The sequence below is a fragment of the Gobio gobio genome, assembly GCF_949357685.1.
Source record: "Gobio gobio genome assembly, chromosome: 23".
Taxonomy (NCBI): domain Eukaryota; kingdom Metazoa; phylum Chordata; class Actinopteri; order Cypriniformes; family Gobionidae; genus Gobio; species Gobio gobio.
The window spans coordinates 23,343,107-23,369,325 of NC_137119.1; the positions used below are offsets into that span (position 1 = coordinate 23,343,107).

Consider the following 26,219-nt stretch of genomic DNA (forward strand, 5'->3'; position numbering starts at 1 on the left):
TTATCCTGTGTGAAACTTGCACTCACTGTTCTTTGCATGGGTTACAGAAGCTGCATTTGCATTATGAAGGTGTAATGCTCACTTGTGAAAAACCTTCCATTTCTTTTTATACAGATAATCAAAAGTAAAAAAGAAAAAAAACTGGATCTTAATGTTCAGCACCCACAAGCTGATTTTTACAACAAAACAAAACAAACAAACAAAAAAACTATGCAAATGAGAATGATAACGTTCCCTGACCCCTTAAATGCATGCAGGCCAGATTGTGATCAGAACTATCTTTTAGAATTTGTATTATATAGGCTAAAAGTATTTAAAATACGATACATTCATAAGAATGCAATCGATAATTTGGAAACTGTCAATCAAGAACAGGCACGCCTCCTATTCACCTGTTCACTGCGACTTAAAGGAGACAAAAGAAATCGTTCGCGATAACGGCGAGAGACATTCCAAGATGTTTCTGTTCTGTCGGACCGCATTTTGTTTGATTTTGTTACTTATTTTTGCTCTCAGACATGTTAAAGGAAACTCGGGATATGGTATGTAGCAACTCTGAAATCGCACGTGACAAATAAGGCCTTGATGAAACTTTGAAGAATCAATTTTGATACACAAAGATTTCTGTATAATATAAAATTTAACTTTTTACAGCTGTTCAATGGTACATTGGATTCAACAACTGTAGCTCACTTGACTCAACCCATCAAGAAACTAAGCGTCCACTATGTTCCAAGCCGTGTTTCAGTGAAGGGTAAGAGTCCTTTTTTTCTACTACATTTTATCTACACTCTTCAATTGGTGAATTACACTAAAATGTTTTGTCAGGTAACTTAAGATGTGAACAATAAAATAATTAAATATTATAGTAAATCTAAATATAACACTAACCTAGTTGAATTTATTCAACTAAAAAAATTGAATAAGGCTAAATATAAAAGCATAAGTAGAAGTTATAAAAACACACAGTGGAAGTGCAATATTTTTTTATTTTTTTTTAATATTTTTTGTTAAAAAAATTTTTTTTTACAATTAAATTTAATTACTTAAAATAATTATAAACAGTTATAACATAAAATATAATAAATGCAAATATAAAAAAACAACTAAACAAAAAAAATCAATGTTATTATTCTTTAAACTATAATAGCTACATTATTAAATAATTTTTAAAGGTAGAAGTAAAATGTCCTGTTTTATGAAAAAAAAAATTCACTTTGATTGGACTGATTTAATTCACTTGTATTTATTGTAAAGAGACTTGCTAGAAATGTTCTGTTGATCTTTTATTGTTAAACAACAGTGAAAGAATATGTGGGCAAAACTCACAAGTCTGCAATCTCTGTGATGCTATTCTTTTACTGTTAATCAGTTTATCACAAAAATATTCAAGAGAGTTTTACTTTCACAGTGTATCTAAAAAATGCTGGGTTGTTTCAACCCAAATTTGGGTCAAATATGGACAAACCTAACTGTTGGGTTAAAAACGGAATTGAAAAATGTAACACAAACCCACCCATCATATTTTAGAGTGTAGTTCAGGCCATCCAAGAAAAATATGATTTATTGAATGTATGTCAGCATCTGATAAACAAAAATGCTGGGTTGTTTCAACCCATGTTTGGGTCAAATATGAACGAACCCACCTATTGGTTTAATCTTTTTAATTAATCTTTTAAACATTGGGTTTGTCCATATTTGACCCAAAAATGGGTTGAAACAACCCAGTATTTTTTAGAGTGTAGATTATTTTGATTGTGAGTTTGACTCTTGCAGGTAAGTTTCAGTGTTTTGGTGTTTTGTATTGAGAAGCATGTCTGGCTTTTACTTTCCTACAGATGCTTCTCCTCTGAGTTTGTCCCTTATGGGAATGAGACGGGCTGGTTGGCAGTGTACAGCAGCAGAGGGCCTTCTGTTCATGATGCCACTGTTGCTGCTTTGACTGACATGGTGCAGATTGGAAAGTCCCTCCTCCTGGAAGTCTCAGGTTATTGTCAGCCTTGCCATAGCAACCCTTGTGCAATTTAAGTCGCTTGTAATTCAATTGTGCTCATAATTAAATTTATTTAAATCGAATTGGACATCTTAAATAAAGAGACAATTTTCTTTTCTCCAAAAAAAATCATCTAAACAATGCAATGTGATCCCTTTTATTATATTTCCAGGCATACCAGATCGGACCACACAAAACATTTCCACGGTTTTCATTACTTTTAGCGGGACCTCTGGTCCTCAGGGCTTGCATAATATGTCTCTTACGGCCAATGGATTCACCTGCTACATAGATGCAATATTACCTTCTGCTGGATTGTACCATTTGAGTATGTTTACTGGACAGAACTACCTACAGAGCTACACATATATGAGAAGAATGAAACAGAATAAGCTTTTGTAACCACCATATGTCTTTGTGTTTTTAGATGTGACCATGACGTACGGTATCTACACTCATTTTACCAGCTGGCAGATTAGAGCATGTCCCTCTGGGACTGAGTACTTGAATCTCATGTTGTCCAAGAGAAATCAGGATATCCCATCCTGTGCCCCTCTGCCCACAGATACAGAAGACAAGCAGCAGGACAAAGCCATAACCAAATCCACTGACAGTCACAAGCGAGGTGTGAGGTCCATTCATAAAGAAAAGCTTCTCCCTAACTTATCAACACTATTTTATACTTCTTTTCTGCTTTGTGTGTGTGTTTTCCAGCTGTTTGGATTTTTTCTGACAAACGGGCATACGCAACACAGACAGACATCAAATTTGTAGCAGTAACAGAAGCGCCTGATCCTCTTTACCTTTATTGGAGATTTGGGGATGGACCAGAAATAAAAACAACATCCAGAATCTTCAAAAAGCGATATCGCCTTCCAGACAAGTGCTTTTTGTTTAATCTATTTTCATGTAGACAATCTAAAGAGATTTTAGTTACAAAAAAACTTTTTTTAAACAAATTGTAGTGAAGCAATGCTTGTCTAAATTGTATTTATTTGTCTATCTGTCTTTGCAGATACAATGTCACTGTCAGTGTGTCTAATGGTCTCACATCCATCAGCTCAGATGTTTATCCTGTTGTGATTCAGAGAGCTGTGCAGCCCAACAGGCTTCTGTACAGTCCCTCAGTTTTATCAAACCGTTCTGTAAACTTCACCTGCCGGATCAGCTCAGGAACTGATGTCTCGTATCTTTGGAATTTTGGAGATGGAACAGAGCGAGATGGATCAAGCACTGCTCATCATGTCTTTAACAGGTAGAAAGTGTATCCTCCTGGCTTCCCTATTTTGTCACACAGTGTGTATATAAATAGCATATTTTTAAAAGTGTTTTTGAAAGAAGTCTCTTATGCTCACCAAGGCTAAATGCTTGAGACCTGATACTTGAATACATTCAAGACCATACTTTGAAATATTATCACAATTTAAAATAACTGTTTTCTATTTTTGAATATCAAAATGTAATTATTCCTATGATGGGAAAGATTGATTTGTCACGTGTCACGTGATCATCCAGAAATCATTCTAATATTCTGATTTGGTGCTCAAGAAACCTTTTTTTTATTATCAATGTTGAAAACAGTTGCGCTGCTTAATATTTTTGTGTAAATTGTGATGCATTCTTTTCAGGATTTTTTGTTGATCAGAAAGTTATTTAGGTGAAATAGAAATCTTTTCTATATTATAATGTCTGAAGACATTATCCCATGCTTATTATGTATTTGTTTAATTTTGTAACCGTAACGTCATAATTGTTGGTTACCTAGCCATAACATTTTTTAAAAAGTTTTATTTATTGTAAATGTGAATATTTTTTTATTTTTCTATAGAACTGGAGAGTACATATTAGAGGTTATTATGTCCAACTTGGTGAGCTCAGCCTCTTTAACAGGGCACATCTTTGTCGTTGAAGAATCATGTCAGCCTCCTCCGGTGAAAAACATGGGCCCAAATAAAATACAGGTACAAGTTCCCTATATATCCAAACAAAAAATTACACTACTAACAAAAAGTTATCTATATATACACTGCCGGTGAAAAGTTTGGAATAAATACGATTTTTCCTCACCAAGGCTGCATTTATTTAATCAAATATACAGTAAAAACAGTAAAGTTGTGAAATATTATTACAATTTAAAATAACAGTTTTCTATTTTAATATGTTTTAAAATGTCATGTATTCCTGTTGAATTTTCAGCATCATTACTCCAGTCTTCAGTGTCACACAATCCTCCAGAAATCATTCTAATAAGATGATTTGGTGTTCAAGAAACATTTCTTATTATTATCAGTTTTTACTGCTTAATATTTTTGTGGAAACCTGTGATATACTCAAACCTTTGGGGTTAATACAAAATAAAGAAAGATATAGTTTTATATAGCAGGGACACATTAAATGGATCAAAAGTGACAGTAAAGATTTGTATTTCAAATAATGCTGTTCCTTAAACTTTTTATTCATCAAAGAATCCAAAAGAGGCAGCCAAAAGAGTTTTCAAAATTGATAATACCGGTAAGAACCATGAATTATACTTGAGCACCAAAATTGAGCACCAAAAAATCATGTGACATTGAAAACTGGAGTAATGATGCTGAAAATACAGCTTACCATCACATAAATAAATTACATTTTAAGATATATTAAAATTTAAAACAGTTATTTTAAATTGTAATAATATTTCACAACACTACTGTTTTACTGTATTTTTTATCAAACAAATGCTTTGGTGTGTGCATAAGAGACTTAAAAATCTGAATTATTCCAAACTTTTGACTGGCAGTGTATATGCTAAATAGATTTTGCTTGCATACTTACAGGTGTGGCGGTATCAAAATGTCCATCTTGCTGTGACGTTCGAGGCTCAGATTCAGTGTAATGTCTCCAGAGGTCTCCTGTATAGATGGACTATATACGACCAGAGCGGACACCAGCTACTCCTCCCACACATAGACACGGGACGACAGTATATTGATCTTCCAAAATACCTCCTTCATTATGGAACATATAAAGCTATTGCAAAGGTAATGTCCTCTTGTCACTTTTCAGTTTTGCTTAGAATTCAGATCATTCAAATTCTGCATTTAATATGCTACGTCTCTTATGCTCGCCATGCAAGGCTGCATTTATTTGATCAAAAATACAGTCTAAACAGTAATGTGAAATGTTATTACAATTTAAAATGACTTTTATTTTAATATATATTAAAATGTAATTTATTCATATGATGGCAAATCTGAATTTTCAGCATCATTACTCCAGTCTTCAGTGTCACATGATCCTTCAGAAATCATTCTAATATGCTGATTTGCTGCTCAAGAAACATTTATTATATCAATATTGAAAACATGATTGAGGTAACTGCCTGCTTTCACTTGTTTCAGCCTATCTCCTCTACATTTTAAAATATATATTATAAGGGTGTAATGATACCATGTCACGATTCGATACATATCACGATACTGAATTCACGATACGATATTATTGTGAGACTCTAAGACATATGATAAAAGGATAACAAAAAATGTTGATTAAAATGCTAAACATTGGGCGTGGAAATGAATAGGCTTGAACGTAGTGCTGGTAACCCAATGCACAGGACAATGGTGACACCATAATAAAAATATTCATGATTCTGATGCTGAAAATACAGAATTATTTTAGACGTCTAGATATATTTAAAATAATTAAGGGCACATTTTACTGGTAATATAAGACATTTGGCATTATCAGGACCCACAAATATACATTAAACAAAAATATACATTATATATAGTTAATTTAATGTAGCACTGACACTAAAACTCTGTGAACTTGAATTTTTATTTTGGGTGAACTATCCACAATACATATTGTTGCATTTTTATATTGCGATATATTGTGACACTATATATTGTTACACCCCTAATATATTAACACGACGAAATACTAACAAGAGTTGTTGTCATCACAAAGGTCCAGGTATCCGGTAATGTGGTGTACAGCAACTACAGTGTTTTAATTGAAGTGGTGCGCAGTCATCCTGTCAGCGTCATCAGTGAAGCCACAAATATTTTCATCAATCGTCAGAGCGGCATTATTGTTAATCTGGATGGGCGAAAATCACATGACCCAGATTTCCCCAATAATACTTTAAGGTACGTGACAGTGTTTATTTATTGATTTCATTCTGTCATTTTTGCATTAATCACATCTGACATTTTTGTCTGTGTTTTAGTTACAGCTGGACATGCAGGCCAGTAAACACAGAAGAGAGCGGCTGTTTTAACAGGAACATCGTGACCACTTCAGCAGTGCTTACATTTCCCGCTCTTGCCTTGAAACCTGACTTTGACCTGCTTAAATTCACTCACACTGTGTACAGTGGACATCAATCTTCTTCATCTGAGATGTTCATCACTGTAACATCAAAACGTGCCAGGTGGGATTTCAGTGGATAAAAAAATGAATGCAATACATCACGCATGTAATGAATCATATTTTTTCCATTCTCTGCAGCAACATTCATATGTCTTGTAAAGATTGCAGAGAAAATGCAGTGATCTGGAATGAGCAGTTTTCTGTCTCTGCTCTCTGTGATGACTGTGGTTTTAATGCAAAAAACGTCACCTATCACTGGAAACTTTACCTTGTTAATGCCTCAAGCAAAGCTGTGACAGAGGGTAAGTACAGTCATTCAGAAAGACAGTCATCTAATATTGACCAAGGCAGTTTAGTTTGTGTATTATAATTGCTCATGCTCTTTCTTTCAGTTCCATTCTGCAGTAGTATGGATCTAGGTTTACCCACTAAAATGGAGAGCTTACATTTCACCCAGCCTGCTGTGACACCCAACACTCCAGCCCATTTTACTGATCCCTCCGTTCCAGATATAGGCTTATCTCTGGCTCCTTATCTTTTATCTAAAGATATTGTCCTTACAGCCCCAGTTACTCTGACACAAGATACTCTGACTTCCATGACGCATACGAAACGCCATAACATTAACATACACACGCTAATTGAAAGTCCCAGTGCAAACATGTACCACCATGCAGCATTTCCAACTATCAAACCTTCGCACCCACCCCTCTTTCCTTCCTTCCATGAGGAAACAGAGTCGTCTGGGGGTCAGTGGGAGTATCGTGGGTCTTTACCAGCCCCAGATAAGGTGTCATTGACTGATGTGATCTCAGGTACGAATGATCGTAACCATGTCTTAATGTCAGAACGTTTTAAAACATGAATTGGATTATACCTATTATAGTAAAGCTTTTGTTTTACTGCCTTGAATCAAAATTAGTTCTGTACAGAGAAGATTTCTATTTCAATAAAATGAGATTAGACGCCCTCTGGTGGTAGATTGTTTTTGGATAATCAACATTTAACAATCAATTTTACAATAGGATGAGCTCAGCCAAAGGCAAAAGCAATTTGTGGAGAAAAAACATACTATTTCATAGATCAGTTATCTAACTCAATGCATTATGGCAACCTAATAATAGTAATAATATAAATTATTTGTATTATTAGTGGTATTATTATTAATAACAACAATAATAATACAATATAAAATATTATTAGTAGTAGTAGTAGTAGTAGTAATAATAATACTAATAATACTACTACTACTAATATTAATAATAATATTATAGCAATAAATAAATAAAAAATAAAATGTAATAAATGTAATAATAACTTAGTGAACTACATTTGCAGACTTCCATACTAAGGACATGATTTACACAGACATTTACGAGACAATATCAGGTGATCGTCCCTCCCAACCAGGTATTTTACTCTTAAGAAAAACAAAACTCTGGACTTTTTCTGAAATTAAAATATATATATATATATATATTTTAGTGAACAGTAGTGAATAATATGCCTGATGCTCATATGATATTGTTGTTGCTGTTTAGAGTATGATTACTATAATCTTGGAATCGAAGAGGCTGATCCTGGTGTTCCAGTCGGCAGACCTACAGGTTTTTTATGTTCTGCATCAAAAGAGCAATAATGATTTCTAGTATTTAAATGTTGTGGTGTGTTTAACTGTGTGTGTGCGTGTGTGAAAGGGACCAATTCAATGGGATTTGGTTGGAATGAAGGATCATTCCCTCACTCTTATGACAATGAGGGTGATAATCTGGTGGACCCAAACCTGCTTTCCCCGGAAGTTTTTGAGAAGACACTGCTGGATCTGGACAGACAGCTCATTCATCAGCCTGTGTTTGAGTCTTACACTCTCGCAGGTATGTAAGAGCACGCACAGTGCTTATTATAAGGCCACAAAACCTTCTGGATTACATATCAATTCCTATAAAACTAAGTTGACATGACTCATTTTACATATGGATTGTAAAAAGGACCTTGTCTTTGTCTTCTTTTTCCTTTAGGATTATCTTCTTCGGTCGTCACATTTAAACCCTTCATGCTTAAACCAAAGAGTCTTTATTTGCTCGAAGTATCTGCAAGTGAGTTTTCCATCCCGTTTTGGAAATTCATAATAAGGATTCATCTTACAAATTTAAACTAAACAAACACACAAATTAATAAAGAGTGCATTAAATGTTTGTATTTCTTTTGGCCAAATGCTATTTGCATTTTTTAGTCCTCTTTTTCTCACCTTGTCAGGTTCTGAGGAGCAGCTACAGGGGAAAAGCCAGCTGTTCTTCCACACACAAGCTGTTCCGGAGGGAATGAGCTGCCAAGTGCAGCCCAACACAGGCTCTGAAATCCACACTCATTTCAGCGTCTTCTGCTCCTCTGGAAAAGAGGTCTAGGTTTTTCCTTATACTCCTTTTAACATATTCATATTTTGAATTTTTTAAGAACAGTGTAGTATTCAACATTCATTTTTTTCTTTGATCTGTTCTTGATGTAATTGTGTTTCTGTGATCAGGATCTCTTGTATGAGTACAGTTTCAGTGTGGGAAACACTGAGAGGAAACTCCTTTATGAAGGCAGGGATTTTCAACATTACTTTAGTCTTCCTAGTGGAGATCCTAATGACAATTACAAAGGTACAAAGAACCAAAGAATCTCACACAAACAAGCCACATCTCATCTATTCTCATTCTCAGAACATCTCTTTTTTTTCCACAGTCACAGTCTATATTGAAATAAAGAACCGATTTGGAGCAGCGACCAAACCATGTCCTGTGACAGTGACTGTTCGTCCAAGCTTCCAAAGAATCTCATCCTCCCAGCCCAGCCCTGATCAAGAACTGTGCGGACACTAAAATTACTCTATGAATTAATTCTCTCATATTTATTGTATTATGATTTTAAAGGACATTTACTCCTTCTTCCAGGTACATATATGGAATAGGTAACCTAACCGGTCTGAGTAAGATTGGAAGCAACCTAGACATCATCAACTACATCTCTCTTTTGTCCACGGTGCTGAACCGATTGAGTCTGGACCCGGAGTCTTCTGTCGAGCTTCTGACTCTCACACGCACCGCCCTCGTTTCAACGGCCTGTCAGCTGTCCATCACTGACAAGGTCTTAACTAGACAAAAATTCTCTGACTAATTTTTGCAAAAACATCCTCTATATTTAACTCTTCTTTTTTTTTAGGGAGATTTGTTTGAAATCATTCACAGGCTTGCTGATTTAATAAGAATCTCTAGTCAGGTGAGTATAACCCAAGTTTGAAATTATTTTCTGTTTTATACATTTTGCTAATTATTTAATATCTGATTTAGGTGACATTTCACAGTGCCAAAGAAATAATCCAGCACGTTCACAACATCCCATCCCTCTTACATGAGTCCAAGCCTCCAGCGGGCCATATACTGGACATTGGGACGGTGAATGCACTGGTATCTCTCCTGTCTGGTGTGTTGGAGGCTCCAGTGCTTTCTTCCAGACCAGGACACCAGCTCATAAACAAAGTGCTTCACACCATCACTAATTTAGTACTGGTAAGAGAGGCATCCCTGATGCAATGTTGATGTGTTAGTTTACAAAATTATATCACATTAACATGTCCTGCTGATATTTTTTTCTGTTTGAAAAGTTGAAAAGCAGCAAAAAATTTGAATGAATTCCCAGCTAATAAGGACCGTTCTCAGAACGTTCTGGCAATTCTCTCAAAGTTAGGAACAAATGTTCTTCCTGTAATGTTAAAGGAATAGTTCACCCAAAAATAAAAATTGTCACCATTTACTCTGCCTCAAGTTGTAAAATTCTGTGGAAGTCAGCGGGGTCCATCAACTGTTTGGCTACCAAAATTCTTTAATATAGCCACTTTTGTGTTCAGCAGAACAAAGAAATTCATACAAGTTTGGAACAACTTTAATAATGTTTAATAATGTTCTCAATTCCTTAGCACAAAGCCATTATTTATACATCATTCATGGAGCGTCTTTCTTAGATTCTCTAAGATTCACTCATCTTAGTTGGACATTTGCAAGACACCAAAAAATGCTGGGTTAAAAACAACCTAAGTTGGGTTGAAAATGGACAAACCCAGCAATTAGGTTGTTTTAACCCAATTAATCTGTTGTTTGCCCAACCTGCAGGGTAGTTTTATTTAACTCTTAAAAAAAGTTACTGTATTGCTTGCTTAAAATGAACCCAAAGTATGTTGGAAATGAACATGTATTAATATGTTCAATGAATTAATATTATTAATATGTTTAATGAATAATAGCAATAAACATTTATTAAATAGCTTATTAATAAATGTTCACCTTTTGATTATTATCGTTGCCTCCAGTAAATGTGTCTGATTTCCAATCTATTTTGGGTTTATTTTAAGCCAGCCATATAGTAATTTTAAACAACACTTGAGGTAGTTTAATTAAAACTACCCAGCAGGTTGGGAAAACATTTAACCCAACCGTTGGGTTAAAACCACCCAATCGCTGGGTTTGTCAAATTTCAACCCAACTTGGGTTGTTTTTAACCCAGCATTTTTAGAGTGTACTTGCTTCAGAGTGTTCAGAAAACTTTTAAAAGTAACGTTCCCATAATGTTTGCAGAATTATAAAATGGAATGTTTTCATAAGGTTCTCATAACCAATATTTTTTTAATGCATACATTTTTTTTTGGTTTTGAATTTTGATAAATAATGCTTTCATAATTTAATGTTAGAAAACGTTCTTAGAACGTATTTTTGTTAGCTGGATGAAGTCCTTCGAAATGTCCAGATTGAGATGCATCTTTGTTTAATCCACCATGTGATCAGTTCATTTTATCTGATTATTATAGCTATGTCTGTGTTGTAAACTGTAGATTTGAATGTAATGTAGTATTTTAGTCTTATTTCATTATCAATGTGGGATAAATAGATCTCTTCTGAGATTCTGTGATATTAACCTTATACATTTTGTTTGCAGGATTGTATGCTATCCAGCAATGTCTTGCAGTACAATGTGAACTCTACTTTTATGGAAGTGTTAGCCTGGAAGGATGGCCAGTCTTATTCTATGGCGAAAACATTTGGCCTCACTACGTTCCACCTCACTGATTTTCTTGGGATGCAATTTCAGCAATGGAGCAGCAATGGCCAGCACAAGCCCTGCGTCATTACCTGGCTCACAGTGTACAGGCAGAGCCCATTCCGCTGCTCCAGAACCATGCAGGTACACTATAAATGCATGGCTGAATTTGAGAAAACACACGCTTTGCCCCGTGAAGCAAATTACACTCTAATGTAATGTGATGTTACAGTTCAGTGGAGAGACAGCAGACATTCGGCTCTACAACTGCACCAGTAGGAAGGAAATCAAAGTCCGCCATATATCCACACCAGTTACCATTGAATTCCAGAGAAAAGAGAAAACAAAAGTAGATCTTTTTTTTATTGTTTGATTACAAATAGTTTTCCTCTATATTTGGTTACCCTGATTTGTTTTTATGCTTCTTCCAGCAGAGCAGACATACAGAGTTCACTCTTCTGCGCAGTCAAGTGAACAGTCACCAGTTCAACATCACGTCACAGACCCTTCAGAGAGCCCTTCAGATCACTGTGCAGTTTAACAGGCCAGCTGAACGCCCCTTTCCCATCCTGCTGCTGCTTAGGTGACGACATTGCTGCATTTCAGTGATAGTCTTCAGTCTTCTCAACCATTATGTTAAATATAATATGTGTTCACAGGATGTACGAGCAGCCAACACCTAATAAGTACAACGAACAGAAAATATATCACTGGAAAGGACAGACAGCTCACATCTTCCTCCCTCAATCCTATTTGCATGGTTTGGTTAAACATTTTAGTCCATACATTACTGTATTAGACACAAAGTAGAAAAACTTTTGAAGATATGAAAAAATGAAATAATAAAATAAGAATTTATATAGATTAATTATGAATGTTAAACTATCTACCAGTATTAGTATAATATACATACATTAAATTAAAATAATACATTTATTATTAGTAGTGGTCATTTATAGTATTGTTTAACTATATATAATCTGTATATAGAGCTGTATATATAATTCGATTAATTACCATGTTTTCAAATAATTATTATTATTTTATTATCTCCAGCTACTGGGGCTGTCTACCTGATGCTTCTCAGTGCAGACTATGATAAAAGCCCTTGTAACAAGTACATTGCCAGAGCTGTGAACTACACACTGAGCATCGAGTCTGTGGAGTGTCTTTCCTGGGATGGTGTGAAGGAGTGGAAGCCCACAGGTTGTTTTTCTCATGGTGGTGTTTCTCCAGACAAGATCTACTGTAGGTATGGATTGTACAATAAATGCTCCATCTAGTGGTAAGACAAAAAATAAAGTCTCATGTATTTTGATCTTGTGCACCTCAAATATAGTAATGGCTTTAAATGGTACAAATTGGTTTGTAACAAATATATTACAAATTAATTCTTAATAGCATTCTTTAATATCAATTACTGTGTCAATAATTTGCTCTGTATAGCCAATATTATGTGGCCCCATGCACAAAAAATGCCTCTGATCCTTTTTTTCAGTTGCAGCCACCTGGCATCATTTGCAGTATCGCATGAGAACATCATAAGCAGCTTCAACTGTGCAGATGTTTCACAATTTATCCAGTACACCTGCAATGCCTCTCTCCAAATTTATCAGATCTGAATATGGTTGCTTTTTTAACATACACTTACGCGTATTCTCCTCCTGTATTGCAGCTCCAAAACCAACTATACACTGATCATTTTGTCAGTAATATTCCTGGCTCTATATGTGGTGGTGTTGGTCTTCTGTGGGAAGGCTGATGTTTCCAAACAGAAAACATTCCTGCTTCCAGAAAACAATCCCTCAGACAGATTCCTCTATGCTGTCACCATAGATACAGGCTTTAGATCTAGAACCAGAATGACAGCAAAGGTATAAATCATTGTGACCGTGGCTGCACTGTGCAAATATTGTAAGTTCCATGCATTATATACTTTATAGTCGATTTCTGAATCTTTATTTGTATAATGTTGTCAGGTTCACATTGTTCTATATGGAGATGATGGTGTCTCTCAAACCAGGGAACTCAGCAGCTCTGACTCCAAACTCTTTACATGCAACTCAAGGAACACTTTTATTCTGAGGTAAATGCTCATTTCGCACATTTACCATTACCGAGACCATACAGCCAACCATAATTGTCTAACTCTAATTTGTTAAACTTTTGTTGTTAAAAACGTATTCAGCTCCCCAGAGAGTCTGGGTCAGGTATGGAAGGTGCACCTTTGGCATGATAATGGAGGTTCATCTCCCAGCTGGTACCTGAGCCATGTGGTGGTAAAAGACCTGGTGCAAGGGTCCAGCTGGTTCTTCCTGGGCCAGTGTTGGCTGGCAGTGGATGAGGGAGATGGAAGGGTGGAGAGGAGTTTAGCTGCTTCTGAATGCGCCCTGACATTTAAACAGGTGAACCCCCATGATGTAAATGACATACAGCTAAATATGGCTATTTTTTGTGTCTGTGCAGTGTTTTTATAAAGGGATAGTTCACCCAAAAATGTTAAAAATGTTTTTATTCTGTCATCCTCATGTCATAACCTGTATGACTTAATTTCTTCTGCAGAACACAAACAGAGATATTTTGAAGAATGTTGATAACCAAACAGTTTTGATTCCCATTTTCTTTTGTCCATACAATAGAAGTTAATGGGAACAGAAACTGTTTTGTAACTAGCATTAAAACATATCAAAATATCTTTGTTTGTGTTCAGCAGAAGAAAGGAAGTCATACAGGTTTGGTATGATATTAGGGTGAGTAAATGATTTTCATTTTGGGTGTACTGTCCCTTTAAGTAAAGGACATCTTGGTCTATTTAATTTGACTGCAGCATTCATATTTAAATACTTGTAAAATTATTTAAATAACACTTCGTTTTCGTCTTTGTTACAGCAACATTTGTTTATCGATAAAATAATCATTCCTGTCATTATTAATCAAAGTTGAATCCAGTTTCAGCTTGATTCAAAGCGTTTGAAAAGCTGAAATTTTGGCACTACTTATTTTTTCCCCTAAATCTTTTTTTTAAGCTTTAAGGCAGCAATTATACTTTAAGTTTAAAATGTTTTGGCACAATACGGTGTATATTGTAGGTATCAAGTTCAAGTTCAAAGTTATGAGCCCAAAGGGTGATTTTTGGTGCAGCACAAAATGTATAACCATATCATAACTCAGCAAACACAACATTCTGACATCTTACAAGTTTAAAAGCCTTGCAATGGGAATGAAAGAATGTCTATACCGATTGTTTAGTTTTGGCATACACTAGCAGTACGTTTTTGGGAGTTCATTTTTCGTCCATCTCCTATCCTGAAGTGCGTTTTGCAGAGATGGATTAAAAAGAAACTCCCAAACCTTACTACAAGATTCTGGAAGATGAATTATTCAAACAGTGGTACGAGAGGATGAGGTGCTGGTCCTTCAAGTCTTCTGTATTCACAACACTTCTTCATGTATTTTACAACACTTCAGCTTGTGATTCTTATTAAGTGGGGTACATTTCGAGGATTCTTTACCTAACTGAAGTCTCTGAGATCCTGACACCTTGCACTTCTGGAGATCCTGGTAGGTTGCAGATCTAGAAAATGGTTGCTCTGGAGACTAAAGGATTCCTGATGGTTTCACACTTAATTCTACTGAATTATTTTGCAGTTAACATATGTCTTTTCTTCGCCACCTGTTTTTGTCTGACCCTGCTGACCCAATGAGCATTTCACTGTCCAATGGTCATGCCTTAACTGCAATTTCTATTGCATTAGTATTGTATCCTCGTGGGCATTTAATAATTTTTGACTTTTCAGTCCGAGTTAAATCTCTTTTTTGGCTCATTTTATCTGTAAAAGAAAACGTGCCCAATAATTCTACACACATGAATATAAGGTGTTTTTCATTTCCAGCCTTCATGAACAATTATATATCACTTATAAATGATTAAATACTAAATTAATAGTAGTTAATAGGATTAATGTGGTTTGGAATTGGTAAAATGTGCCTGGAAAAAAGAATATGAACAGAAAATCAACGTGCCTAATAATTCTGCACTCAGTATACTATAATGTATACTACACTCTAAAAAAAAAAGGTTCTATATGGCACCAAAAATGGTTCTTCGTCGTAATCATATAGGAACCACTTTTGGTGCTATATAGCACAATATCTTAGCATGTTCTGTATATATGGTAGCGGTGCTATATAGCACCTTAGTCAAAGAACTGGTGAAGAACCTCTGAAGAACCACTGAAGCACCAAAATTGGTGCTATATAGCACTTAAAAAGGTTCCCCAATGATTACGAGCCAAGAACCATTTTTGGTGCCATATAGAACCTTTTTTTTTTGAGTGTACACTCTAAAAAAAAAGGCTCGTAATCATAGGGGAACCTTTTTTAGTGCTATATAGCACCTATTTTGGTGCTTCAGTGGTTCTTCAGCGGTTCTTCAGAGGTGATATATAGCACCTTAGTCAAAGAACCGGTGAAGAACCTATGAAGAACCGCTGAAGAACCTCTGAAGAACCTCTGAAGAACCGCTGAAGAACCACTGAAGCACCAAAATTGGTGCTATATAGCACTAAAAAAGGTTCCCCTATGATTACGAGCCAAGAACCATTTTTGGTGCCATATAGAACCTTTTTTTTTTGAGTGTAGAACAGGGATGGGCAAACTCGGTCCTGGAGGGCCACTGCCCTGCAGAGTTTAGTTCCAACCCTAATCAAACACACCTGAACCAGCTAATCAATGCCCGCAGGATTACTAGAAAGCTACAGGCAGGTGAGTTTGATCAGGGTTGAAGCAAAACTCTGCAGGACCGACATTCGACACCACTGCCATATACCAACAGCATATAGAAGAAAAGTACAGATTCCATTTAAGATTTATAGTACATGGTCATAAGAGTCCTACTTATATTAAAAGCAGAGAGACTCCGAAGACCATTGCTGGCCTTTTTTGTATACTGCTTAAACATACGTTTTGAAACAAACATATCAATAATAAGTCCAAGGTAATTGTAACTGCCCATTCCACCATTTGACCATCATTTTAGTTGGTTGAGGAGGCAAAGCACTAGATCTAAAATCAATTACAATATCCCTGTTCTTTTTTACGTTTACTTGCAAAAAGGCACCGTCACACCATGGCATAAAATCATTAAATTCCCATCCTTAGTCAGAAAACTAACATTAACAGTATCATCAGTATCAATTTTAAAATGATGTTTGCTCACAAAATCATTTGTGCATGGGTAAAGGTAGAGCAAGGGTGAGAGAACACATCCTTGAGGAGAATCTGTGGATGTGTGAACCTGTATTTATGCTATTACTTTATAAAATATATGGCGAAAATCTAAATATAGTGTGGGAATTTTTTCGTTTGTTGTTGCCACAATACAAAAACATGATTCATAAGTTATATAATTAGCCATATCTGTCATGGGTGTGTGCAGGCAGGAAGACAGTTCCCAAATGTAGTTTAATTGTAAATAATCCAAACATAATGGTGACCAGACAAAAACTGAGTGAACAAGAGGAACTTAAATAGCAGACAGAAACGAGATAATTAACTAGACACTGCTGGGACAAATTAACTAATGAGGGTAACTATGGAAACAGACAGTGGCGGGAAAACTAAGACAAAGGAACATGTAATGAAAACCAAAACAAACAGAACATGACTGTGACAATATCTACTTAAAATGATGATATTGTTTTTTTTTTGATTATGTCTAATACAATCTAACAAAAATGTTTGTCTTTTTCCCTGTGTATTTGAGAAAGTTTCTATATTTGAAACTCACCGAATACCTGGAGGACTTTCACCCGTGGCTGTCCGTGTATAGCCGTCCGTCATTCAGCTCTCACACACACACTCAGCGTTGGAGTGTGTGTTTGCTGCTCCTGCAGGGCTACATGTGTGTCAGCGCAGTGCTCATAAATCTTTTGGAAGAACAGGTGTTCAGCACAGAAATCAATACATGTCAACAAATACTGTCAACATATGTGTGATTTTGTTTCATTTTCACAATTTTGAGACATGTCTTTTTTTCTGTACACCAATGGGCAGTGCTTTTTAGAGATGGGCCTTATTGATGTTTCACCGGTTTCCATGGTAACAGGCCTTTTCAGTGTTCTTGCTGTGATGCCGGTGGGGGGTCTGGTGTCCCTGGTGTTCCGTGTCAGTAAGGTCAGAATTCCCAGGCTGCTTGAAATTGTCCCCCAGTTTTTTCTTGCCACACAGTTAAATGTGAAACTACTGGAGGCATTAATTCAGACAACTATATTTATTAGATATTACCGATTGTTTTTATATGCTACTGATTTTCCTATATCCGTTTTAGACCATGTCCCATAGCGTGTCTGGAGAGCAGTATAAGGTCAAGGTGCCTGATGTCTACTCAGTAGAAGGTATGTTATAATGTGTCATTATTCAAAAGAGTTTTATGCAAGACACTTTCTATTGGTTTGTGTGTTTCACAGATCACCATGATGCACTTCTAATGAATGATTGTACATTTGAATCGTATCTGTCCTGGAATACAGTTTCCCACTGGACTCGCAGCTCTTGGAAAAAAGGGTATAAGGTTGTACAGATAATTTAAATATGCTTATGTTATGCTTTATATGCTCAGCTGAATATGCTTTACACTTAAGATTTTTAATCTACATTACTAAAGACAATGCAAATGGTGTGACCTGCAGGATGGCACTCAGGATTTATCTACGTCAAAACTGCAAGAGGACCCTGACACCATCTTAGAGACTGTGGAAGACTCTATGCCTGATGTCAACAAGAGATCACATGATAAAAGCAAATGGAATAAGACCGATTTAAAATCACACACCTCTACAGGTTTGTCAATATTATGATAAAAATATAAGTATATAAAATGTAATATTTTACTATACTATAATTATATTTATATTTTTAATAAATAATAATTTAATAAATATATATATTTTAGATAGTTATAATTGTATAGTTTTAATATTACATTTAGGGCCAGTATGATTTTTTAAAATTATTTTTAAGATTAATTTATAATGTTACAAAATATTTCTATTTCAAAATAAATGCTGTTCTTTTGAATTGTTCTTTCTATTCATCAACGAATTCAGGGTTTAACAAAGATATTAAGCAGCACAACTGTTTTCAACATTTATAATATTAAATGTTTATTGAGCAGCAAATCAGCATATTAAAATTATTTTTGAAGGATCATGTGACACTGAAAACTGGAGAAGTGATGCTGAAAATTCAACTTTACCATCACGGGACTAAATTAAATATATTTTTATATTTTAAATATATTAAAATAGAAAAAATATATTTTAAATTGTAATAATATTTAACAGTATTGCTGTTTTTAATGTATTCTTAATCAAATAAATGCAGCCTTGGTGAGCATAAGAGACTTCTTTCAAACACATTAAAAATTCCTACCAAACATCTGACCCCAAACTTTTGAATGGTATTGTATGGTAAAAGACTTATAAAAAATGTTTTTCGCCTTTACACTATTTTCATGTTTTTTTTGTACACAGACATCCTAGAGAAGCAGCAGGTTTGTGGTGGTAGAATCCGTAGTCTTCAATCCTGGTGTTATTACGTGGGCTGGACCCTCTGCTTGACTCTCTCTATTGCATGCGTCGTCATCACGGGAACTCTTGGAGTAAAGTGGGTGATCCTTTGTACTACTATATTCTTTTGGAGCTTGAATTTTTCTTTAAAAGTGTCTTTGTCACAATATTTGTTTCCCAAATATATGAAAATTAGGATTTAAATGTGTTACCATACAGGTTCAGCAAAACAAAGACTCTTCTGTGGGCTCATTCTGTGTTCTTTTCTCTGGTCTGCTGTGGCTTTGTGCTGCATCCAGCAATGGTAAATCATCTTTATCCCGCACACACAAATCCTAGAACTGGCGTCATCCATCAAGATGGATGTACATGGTTCCAATTTAATATTTGACCCAAGTTCTGTTCTTTGATCTTAGGGCGTTTTCACACCTGGCTCATTTTGAGCATTAGTTTCGGAACCTGGTGCGTTTTCTCCCTTAGTTCAGTTTGTTTGGGCAAATATGAACACAGCAATCACGCTCGGATCCGCACCAAAACAATCGTTCCGAGATCAACCAAACCAGGTGGTCTAGGCCTGATTGAAAACAAACTCTGGAGTGGTACGGTTAAGGTGAGAAAGCAATCCGACCCAACGGACCAACGAAGTGGTATCATAATTCATAACGGGAAATGTGTTATTTGAAAACCAAAGAGCAACGGGCTATCATACACCCGGCGCAATGCGATGCCAGGCACGACACGTGTTTTTTTTTTGCTAGTTTCAGCCTAACGCAGTTATCATTTTCACGTCAAAGGCCACGTTGTTTAAATAGCAAATGCACTTGCGCCCTTCTGTTCACCCATGGGCGTGCTGGTCTGAAAATGAGGTGTGTTCAGGCGCATCGTTGGCGTGTTGCTATTTTGAGGCAACTGAAAACAACTGCTGAACGCTTCTCCAGAGAGGAATCCTTTTATTTGTAATATTTAAAATGTTTGTGTGATGCCCTGTGTGTGTAATAAGCAGAGTGTACGCGCGTTGAAATAACACAAAAATTACTACGCCATTGACTTTAGACCAGGTTTTTGAAAAAGTCTTTCCACTCACAATTTCACAAAATGGATTCGGACACGCCCTAAGTGCACCTGCGCCATGCGCTATAGACCATGTGCTTAGGTCATTAAAGTAGGGCCCTCAATCTTAAAATATTGTGTAATTACTTTTCTCCATGCATTGCAAGAATACTATCCCGACAAAGCCTTGATATCCGCTCTAACTGCATATACAGTGTGCATATATAATATATTTGAAATGTAATCAAATGTAAATAATTTATCAGTCAGAGCGGGAATGATGTTTGCATGTCACAACAGCTACAGATAAAGCCACAATCAGCTCACAGAGCGAGCTTGTCAATCCATGTTGATGAATGATGCAGAGGAAATTTTGACCAATAAGAGGACGGCTTTATTCAAATGCGACTTGCATAAACACATTTTGGTATGCTTTGAAATATTGCCTTGGGAAAGTGAACAAAACCAAGAAGCAAATGCAACATTGTAACAATTTAAGTCCCTGTTTCGGAACAAAGCAAACAATCTACAGGTCTGAAAACGCCCTTAAAATATTTTTTATTTTTATTTCCTCATACAGATACTCATAATTGCTACCACAGTGTCTCTGCTACATCGAAAGAGGCCGAACTGGTTCCACAGTCTAAGTGTAACCGAGCCTGTCACTGAGTTATTGAAACACGGGGACCAAAATATTGAGAATGTCTTGGTTAGCAAATACCAGCAGTCCCATTTTGAAAAGGTAAAATCATGTAAACATGTTTCTATCACAATGATAGAGCAGTGGTTCTCAACCTTTTTGACTCCAGGGGCCAGTTGCATAAACCAAGACATTATGTTAAGACAGTGTCTTAAGATCTAGTATGAGCCACTAGCAGTTAGGCAAGTGGCATTCAGTCTTACTTTTCGTATCAAATTAGGCCAGTCTATGTTTTTATGTAACTGATTTAAAAAAATTATGAACAGTCTTAAAGAAAAAAAAATGATGTCTAACTTGTAAGACTAGTCTTAACGGTTTATGCAACCGGCCCCAGGGCCCCTATTGTCCACAACAAAAAGACCCCATGACAGATTCAGGATAAGGATTTTTATTTTTTACTCACAGTTTCTACCTGATAAACTATTATGAGCTCAGCATAGAATATTCATATTTATTATAAAAAGGTTATACGATTTTGTTAATTTGCATGACTTTTCCAGGTCTAGAAATCACAAAAATGAGCTTCCTCATATACAGTGTCCAGGTTTTTCAAGAAAAAAAATTGAGGAAGTGAATTAACCATTTAATGAAATAATTTTTGGGCTTATTTTAATGCTTGTTTTTTCTTAATTTAAATAATTTAATTCAAGTCAACTTGAGGCCCCTTTGAAGTTCGCTGAGGCTCCCTGGTTGAGAACCACTGATTTAGAGGAATTGCAAGAGAACTTAAGATTGAATAATAATCAAGTTTGCATTTACTCTGCATTATGTTTGATGAGCAGGTGCTCGCTGCCCGTCAGAGAGCCAGGTATCTGCGTCTAGTGCGGCCACCGAATTCAAGAGAGTTGAAGTGTGTGAGAGGCCAGATCAAGAAACAGACTCTCCTCTACAAAACCACACGGTCTTACTATTTGATCAACCTCAACTCTTAATTATTTTTTATAACCTTCTACCATCAAACCCCAAAAATATACTTTTGCTCCAACAGGGATTTGATGTTACACCTAATCATGTTGTCGACAATTCTATTTGTGACTTATGGAAAGTCTACCAATGACAACTACCATTTGAATCAGGCTATCAAAACTCATTTCACAAAGTAAATAAAGACATTCTCAAATAACCACATTACTTGAGATGATTATTACCGAGTGCTAACATTATTTTCATATAAACAGGAGTCGGCAAAATTCTTTTTACTCCATCCAAAAGCATGACGATTGGTGGAAATGGACAACAACCACATTCATTGACAGACTATACGACAATGCCAACTGCCATGATAAAGGAATAGAAAATGAAGTAGGCTACATTTTAATTATTTATTTGACATCTGTTGCCATTTGAAACAGGATTTAAGTGAATTTACAAAGAATGCATGCTTATGATGTGTTGCTTTAACAGACAGGAGGTTTCAGAGGAGATTTCTCTCTTATTGGGAGTCCCGTCATTAGAAAGATCAAGAGCACATATAACTCATCATGGCAGGTAAATCACCAATACAAAATGATTTATTTAATGTAAAGACACATTAGATATATACACATGACATGTGACATACACTGCAGATCAATGCTCTAAAAGGTTGCATTTATTTGATGATATTAGGAAATATTATTACAATTTAAAAGAACTGTTTTCTATTTGAATATATTAATTTATTAATGTAATGGAAAGCTGAATTCTCAGCATCATTACTTTCTCAGCATCAGTGTCACAATGATACTGAAAATGTAGCTTTGCCATGACCGGCACAAATTATATTTTAAAATATATTCAGATAAGAGTTTTGTTATGTATAATATAATGTAATATATATAATGTTTGTGTTTTTTTTCTATGAACAGATTTTTTATTTGCTGGGCAGGAACAATACAAATTCCTCTGAAAACCAATCTGTGGCAAAGAGACACTCACTTTGTGGGAAACTTGGGTGTTATGAGGGAGAAAAAGTGAGTGTGAGCCTGGGAAAAACAAGGTAAACGGCTCATTAATAATCTTTTATGTGAAAAGTATCTGTAATATATAACCTTTTAAATAAAGAATTTCATTGCTAAAATAGGTTCGAAGCAATCAAGTCAATTAAAAAGCTTCTGGATGCCAGCTGGATGACACCATTCACCCAAATTGTGATGGTCCAATTTATCCTGTACAACAGGCCCATTAACCTCTTCACGTCAGTCACCGTTCTAGTAGAGCAAACCTCAACAGGAGCTCTGATGCCCTCAGCAAGTGTTCAGTCCACTAGACTCTATCATTTCCCAGCTGCCCTTGACTACAGTGTTATGATCTGTGAGGTGAGCATCTTATTACAGCCCAGACACATGATCAGCTGATAACATTAAGTTTAATGTGGAGGGTAAATGTGATATTGTTATTGACTTGTGAGTATACAATATACTGTATGCATAATATGATGCATCATAATATCACACATATCATCAGACTTTTTATTTATTAAAATAGTCTTTATCATATTGTGAGTATATTTAATTTCCCTCTCTTCATTTTGCTTCTAGCTTATTTTCTTTTCATTCATCCTGCTTCATATGTATTGGCAAATTTATGTTATGACTCAAAGAGGATGGCTTTACTGGAGAAACATTTGGAGCTGGCTAGAGGTGACATTACACTCTATCTAAACATGCATTATACTTTGCTATCTTTTTAACGACTTTACTGTGCTAATCACTGTATTTTTTATATACACAGGTGACAGTTATCATCTGCAGCCTTTTACGATATATCTGCACTGTGTACACCTTTATGCTAAAAACAGAGATGATTGACTTCCTGCAGAAGAAGGATTTTAAATTACCTACTGATCTAATCCCCATCTTCTTTTGTGAGCAGGTAGGACAAAGCAGTTTAATTCACTATACTATATACCTATTATCCCACTATGAGAAGTTGTCATAATGTGAATCAACTGCAGATGAACATTTCAAGAAAAAATAACAACTTCCTGAAAGCATTCTGAATTTAGCAATATGGTAAAAATATGAACGTATATAATTCACAGCTTTCTCAATCACTCCTTGGTGGTATCGTGAACTTGCTTCTCCTGAAATGTGTGTCCTTACTACGGCTAAACAAAGCAGTAGCAGCAGCTGTGTCTACTTGGAATCTGATCTTCTCCAACCTGCTTTGGTTACTGGTAGCCTATTGATTTACATAACACAATATGTTAAAATCAGTTCACCCAATTAATGTAACCGAAGGCAACTTCCATTTAATTATTTTCTTTATTTCTATTTAGGCACCAGGTGTTATTGTCGCAGTGGCCCTCTCCGGTCTCCGCAACTTGATCTTTCATTCATTCCCATTTAATGGTATCACTAGACCTGCTCATTTGCTCTTCACTCGTTTCTTTCACTTGAGCCACTTTAATGACATTTACCGCCAAACCCATGTCCCATCAACACTTTATTCTGGAGCTTTATTTTGCACTATGATTCCATTGAATGCTATGGTATGTATTGGAATATCAAATATGTATTATTTATGATACACAGTGTATATTTGAGTGCAGTTGAGTGCGTAACTTTTTGTATTGATACTATCCGTCCTAGGCTGATTGACCTTTTTTTTTTTCCTTAGGCAATTGCCATCCTGACCATTTTTGTGAAGCAAACAAAGGCAACTAAAAAAAGAAAACATTTACTGACTGTCTTTGAGCTGATCTATTATGTCAAAGACATGGCTTTACTCATTATTGGCAAAGCTAGCCACAAGTCAACTGACCATCATGCCCACACTAATGTAAGCACTCCCTGTAATCATTAATAGTTTCTAATATGTAAATACTATTGTCTGCATCATTGTTGAGATTTCTTAAACCATTTAAAGGTACATTTCTTTCCACAGAGCTTTTACTTAGCAGAGTTTGAGGATCTCATGGATGAGCTGTTGTTTCATCTCTCCACCATTTCAGACAGTCTCCACAACACCCTTCCAGCAAAAGAAAATCGAATTGAAACCCAGAGCAATTTTTCTTTCCCGTTTTCTGAGTGTGTTTATTGCTCAGACTCAGAGGTGGTTATTTTACTTTTGCACAGCACTCACATTATTCACACCACACTACACAAACACATATGTATGCGACTTATGTGTGCATTTGGTTATATGTAGTATACAGTATTAGTAATTAGTGCTATTAAATGACATCTGAAGCACCAGCTGAAAAGGAAAATGTATCTAAAATGATGTTTAATGTTTTTATCTCATAAAATGTATAATAATGTTTATAAAAATGTTGATATTAAATATTAAATTGCAACATTTGAATATTTTTGTTTTGTATAGAGTGTCACTTCTGATGCAAACTGTATGAATAGCAAACCACACAGATTGGGGACGAAACACAAAGGATGCCTGGATATGAGCAGTGCCTCATATTTGTCAGACAAGGAAAACACTCACAGGTAGACTTGTTCTCTAAGTCAAATACAGTAGAGAGTTGATATACAATATGAATGAATGTCAAAATCTAACACTATAATTCCCTAATGAATTCACTTCAAGATTACCACTAAAACAGAGAATGTCTCAAAACTTACAACAAGAAGGAGGAAGAACTCAGGAGAAGAGCCTTTCAAGAGGGCAGAGGAATTTCAAAAACCACCACAGAGATCCTGTCAGAGAGTCAGAAGAGACTGGACGGGCACACATTCGTTCTTCAGGCAAGCAGATCCATTGTGCACCAGCTGAGTGGAAGAGCATAGTGTCCTCTAAATCAGCAACACTGCCTGATCCAAGCAGAGTGGCAGATGAGCATAATAATGCCCTCAAGACTCAAATCATCACACAAATGAAAAGGCACACTGTTCTAACCTCGCCAACTTGCAAAGTGAACATGGGTCATACAGCTCATGCCAATGCAGATGGACAGTCATGTGTGTTTAAAGCATTACCCAGTGAGGGAATGGACAATTCTATAGAAGAGCAAACGGTTATTCCAGGGTACATTGAACAATGTGTGTAGGCTAATACAAGAAAAAAAGAGCTGTTCAGTTCGTACTTTTCAAGACATTTGGTTTCCAAATTTCCAACGGTTTTTAGAATGTTTATTGGTTACTTTATTAAAACGTTCACGTTTTGTTCTTTGAACAACATTGTTCAAACCGTCATACCTCAACTTAATATTTGATTTGAAGTTGAATGCATTAAATCACTACTACCAAAAGGACATGGCTTGTTAACTTGTTTTTTAATAGTTTAATCGTTTAATAGTTTCATAGTTTTTCTAATTTCCTGACCTACCAGTTATTTCTTTTATTTGAACATTTTCTCTAAGATAATCAAATCAAAATTTATTTTGCCAATTTTAATTTCTACATATATTCAATTGTAGTAATTAAAACATGTCTATCCTTTTGGTCTGGTTTACTATATTTCTACACAGGGAATACATAATTTCAACACCTGAAAACTTCACATTGCTCAATAGAAACAGCTCCTGTTACGCTTCCTGGATCTC

General features: G+C 35.6%; 1 protein-coding gene across 1 annotated transcript; it reads left to right on the plus strand.

Annotated features, from left to right (window-relative positions):
- Window positions 1-518: 518 nt before the first annotated feature.
- Window positions 519-25,724, plus strand: pkd1l1 (polycystin 1 like 1, transient receptor potential channel interacting; the record flags this gene model as incomplete). Its single annotated transcript, XM_079806828.1, has 47 exons — window positions 519-542; window positions 655-754; window positions 2,421-2,618; window positions 2,708-2,876; window positions 3,009-3,248; window positions 3,822-3,954; window positions 4,810-5,013; window positions 5,945-6,126; window positions 6,207-6,410; window positions 6,488-6,651; window positions 6,742-7,164; window positions 7,891-7,956; window positions 8,047-8,223; window positions 8,368-8,445; window positions 8,606-8,748; window positions 8,874-8,994; window positions 9,077-9,200; window positions 9,286-9,478; window positions 9,554-9,610; window positions 9,682-9,900; window positions 11,321-11,566; window positions 11,655-11,771; window positions 11,854-12,005; window positions 12,082-12,182; window positions 12,479-12,674; window positions 13,098-13,296; window positions 13,402-13,508; window positions 13,611-13,827; window positions 17,477-17,596; window positions 17,751-17,817; window positions 17,890-17,993; window positions 18,112-18,262; window positions 18,955-19,087; window positions 19,210-19,294; window positions 20,621-20,782; window positions 21,523-21,641; window positions 21,729-21,839; window positions 21,919-22,042; window positions 22,145-22,228; window positions 22,588-22,718; window positions 22,803-23,037; window positions 23,260-23,361; window positions 23,453-23,593; window positions 23,763-23,897; window positions 24,341-24,502; window positions 24,608-24,750; window positions 25,265-25,724. 47 exons carry the CDS (start codon window positions 519-521, stop codon window positions 25,722-25,724), a joined length of 7,323 nt encoding a protein of 2,440 aa, XP_079662954.1.
- Window positions 25,725-26,219: the final 495 nt, after the last annotated feature.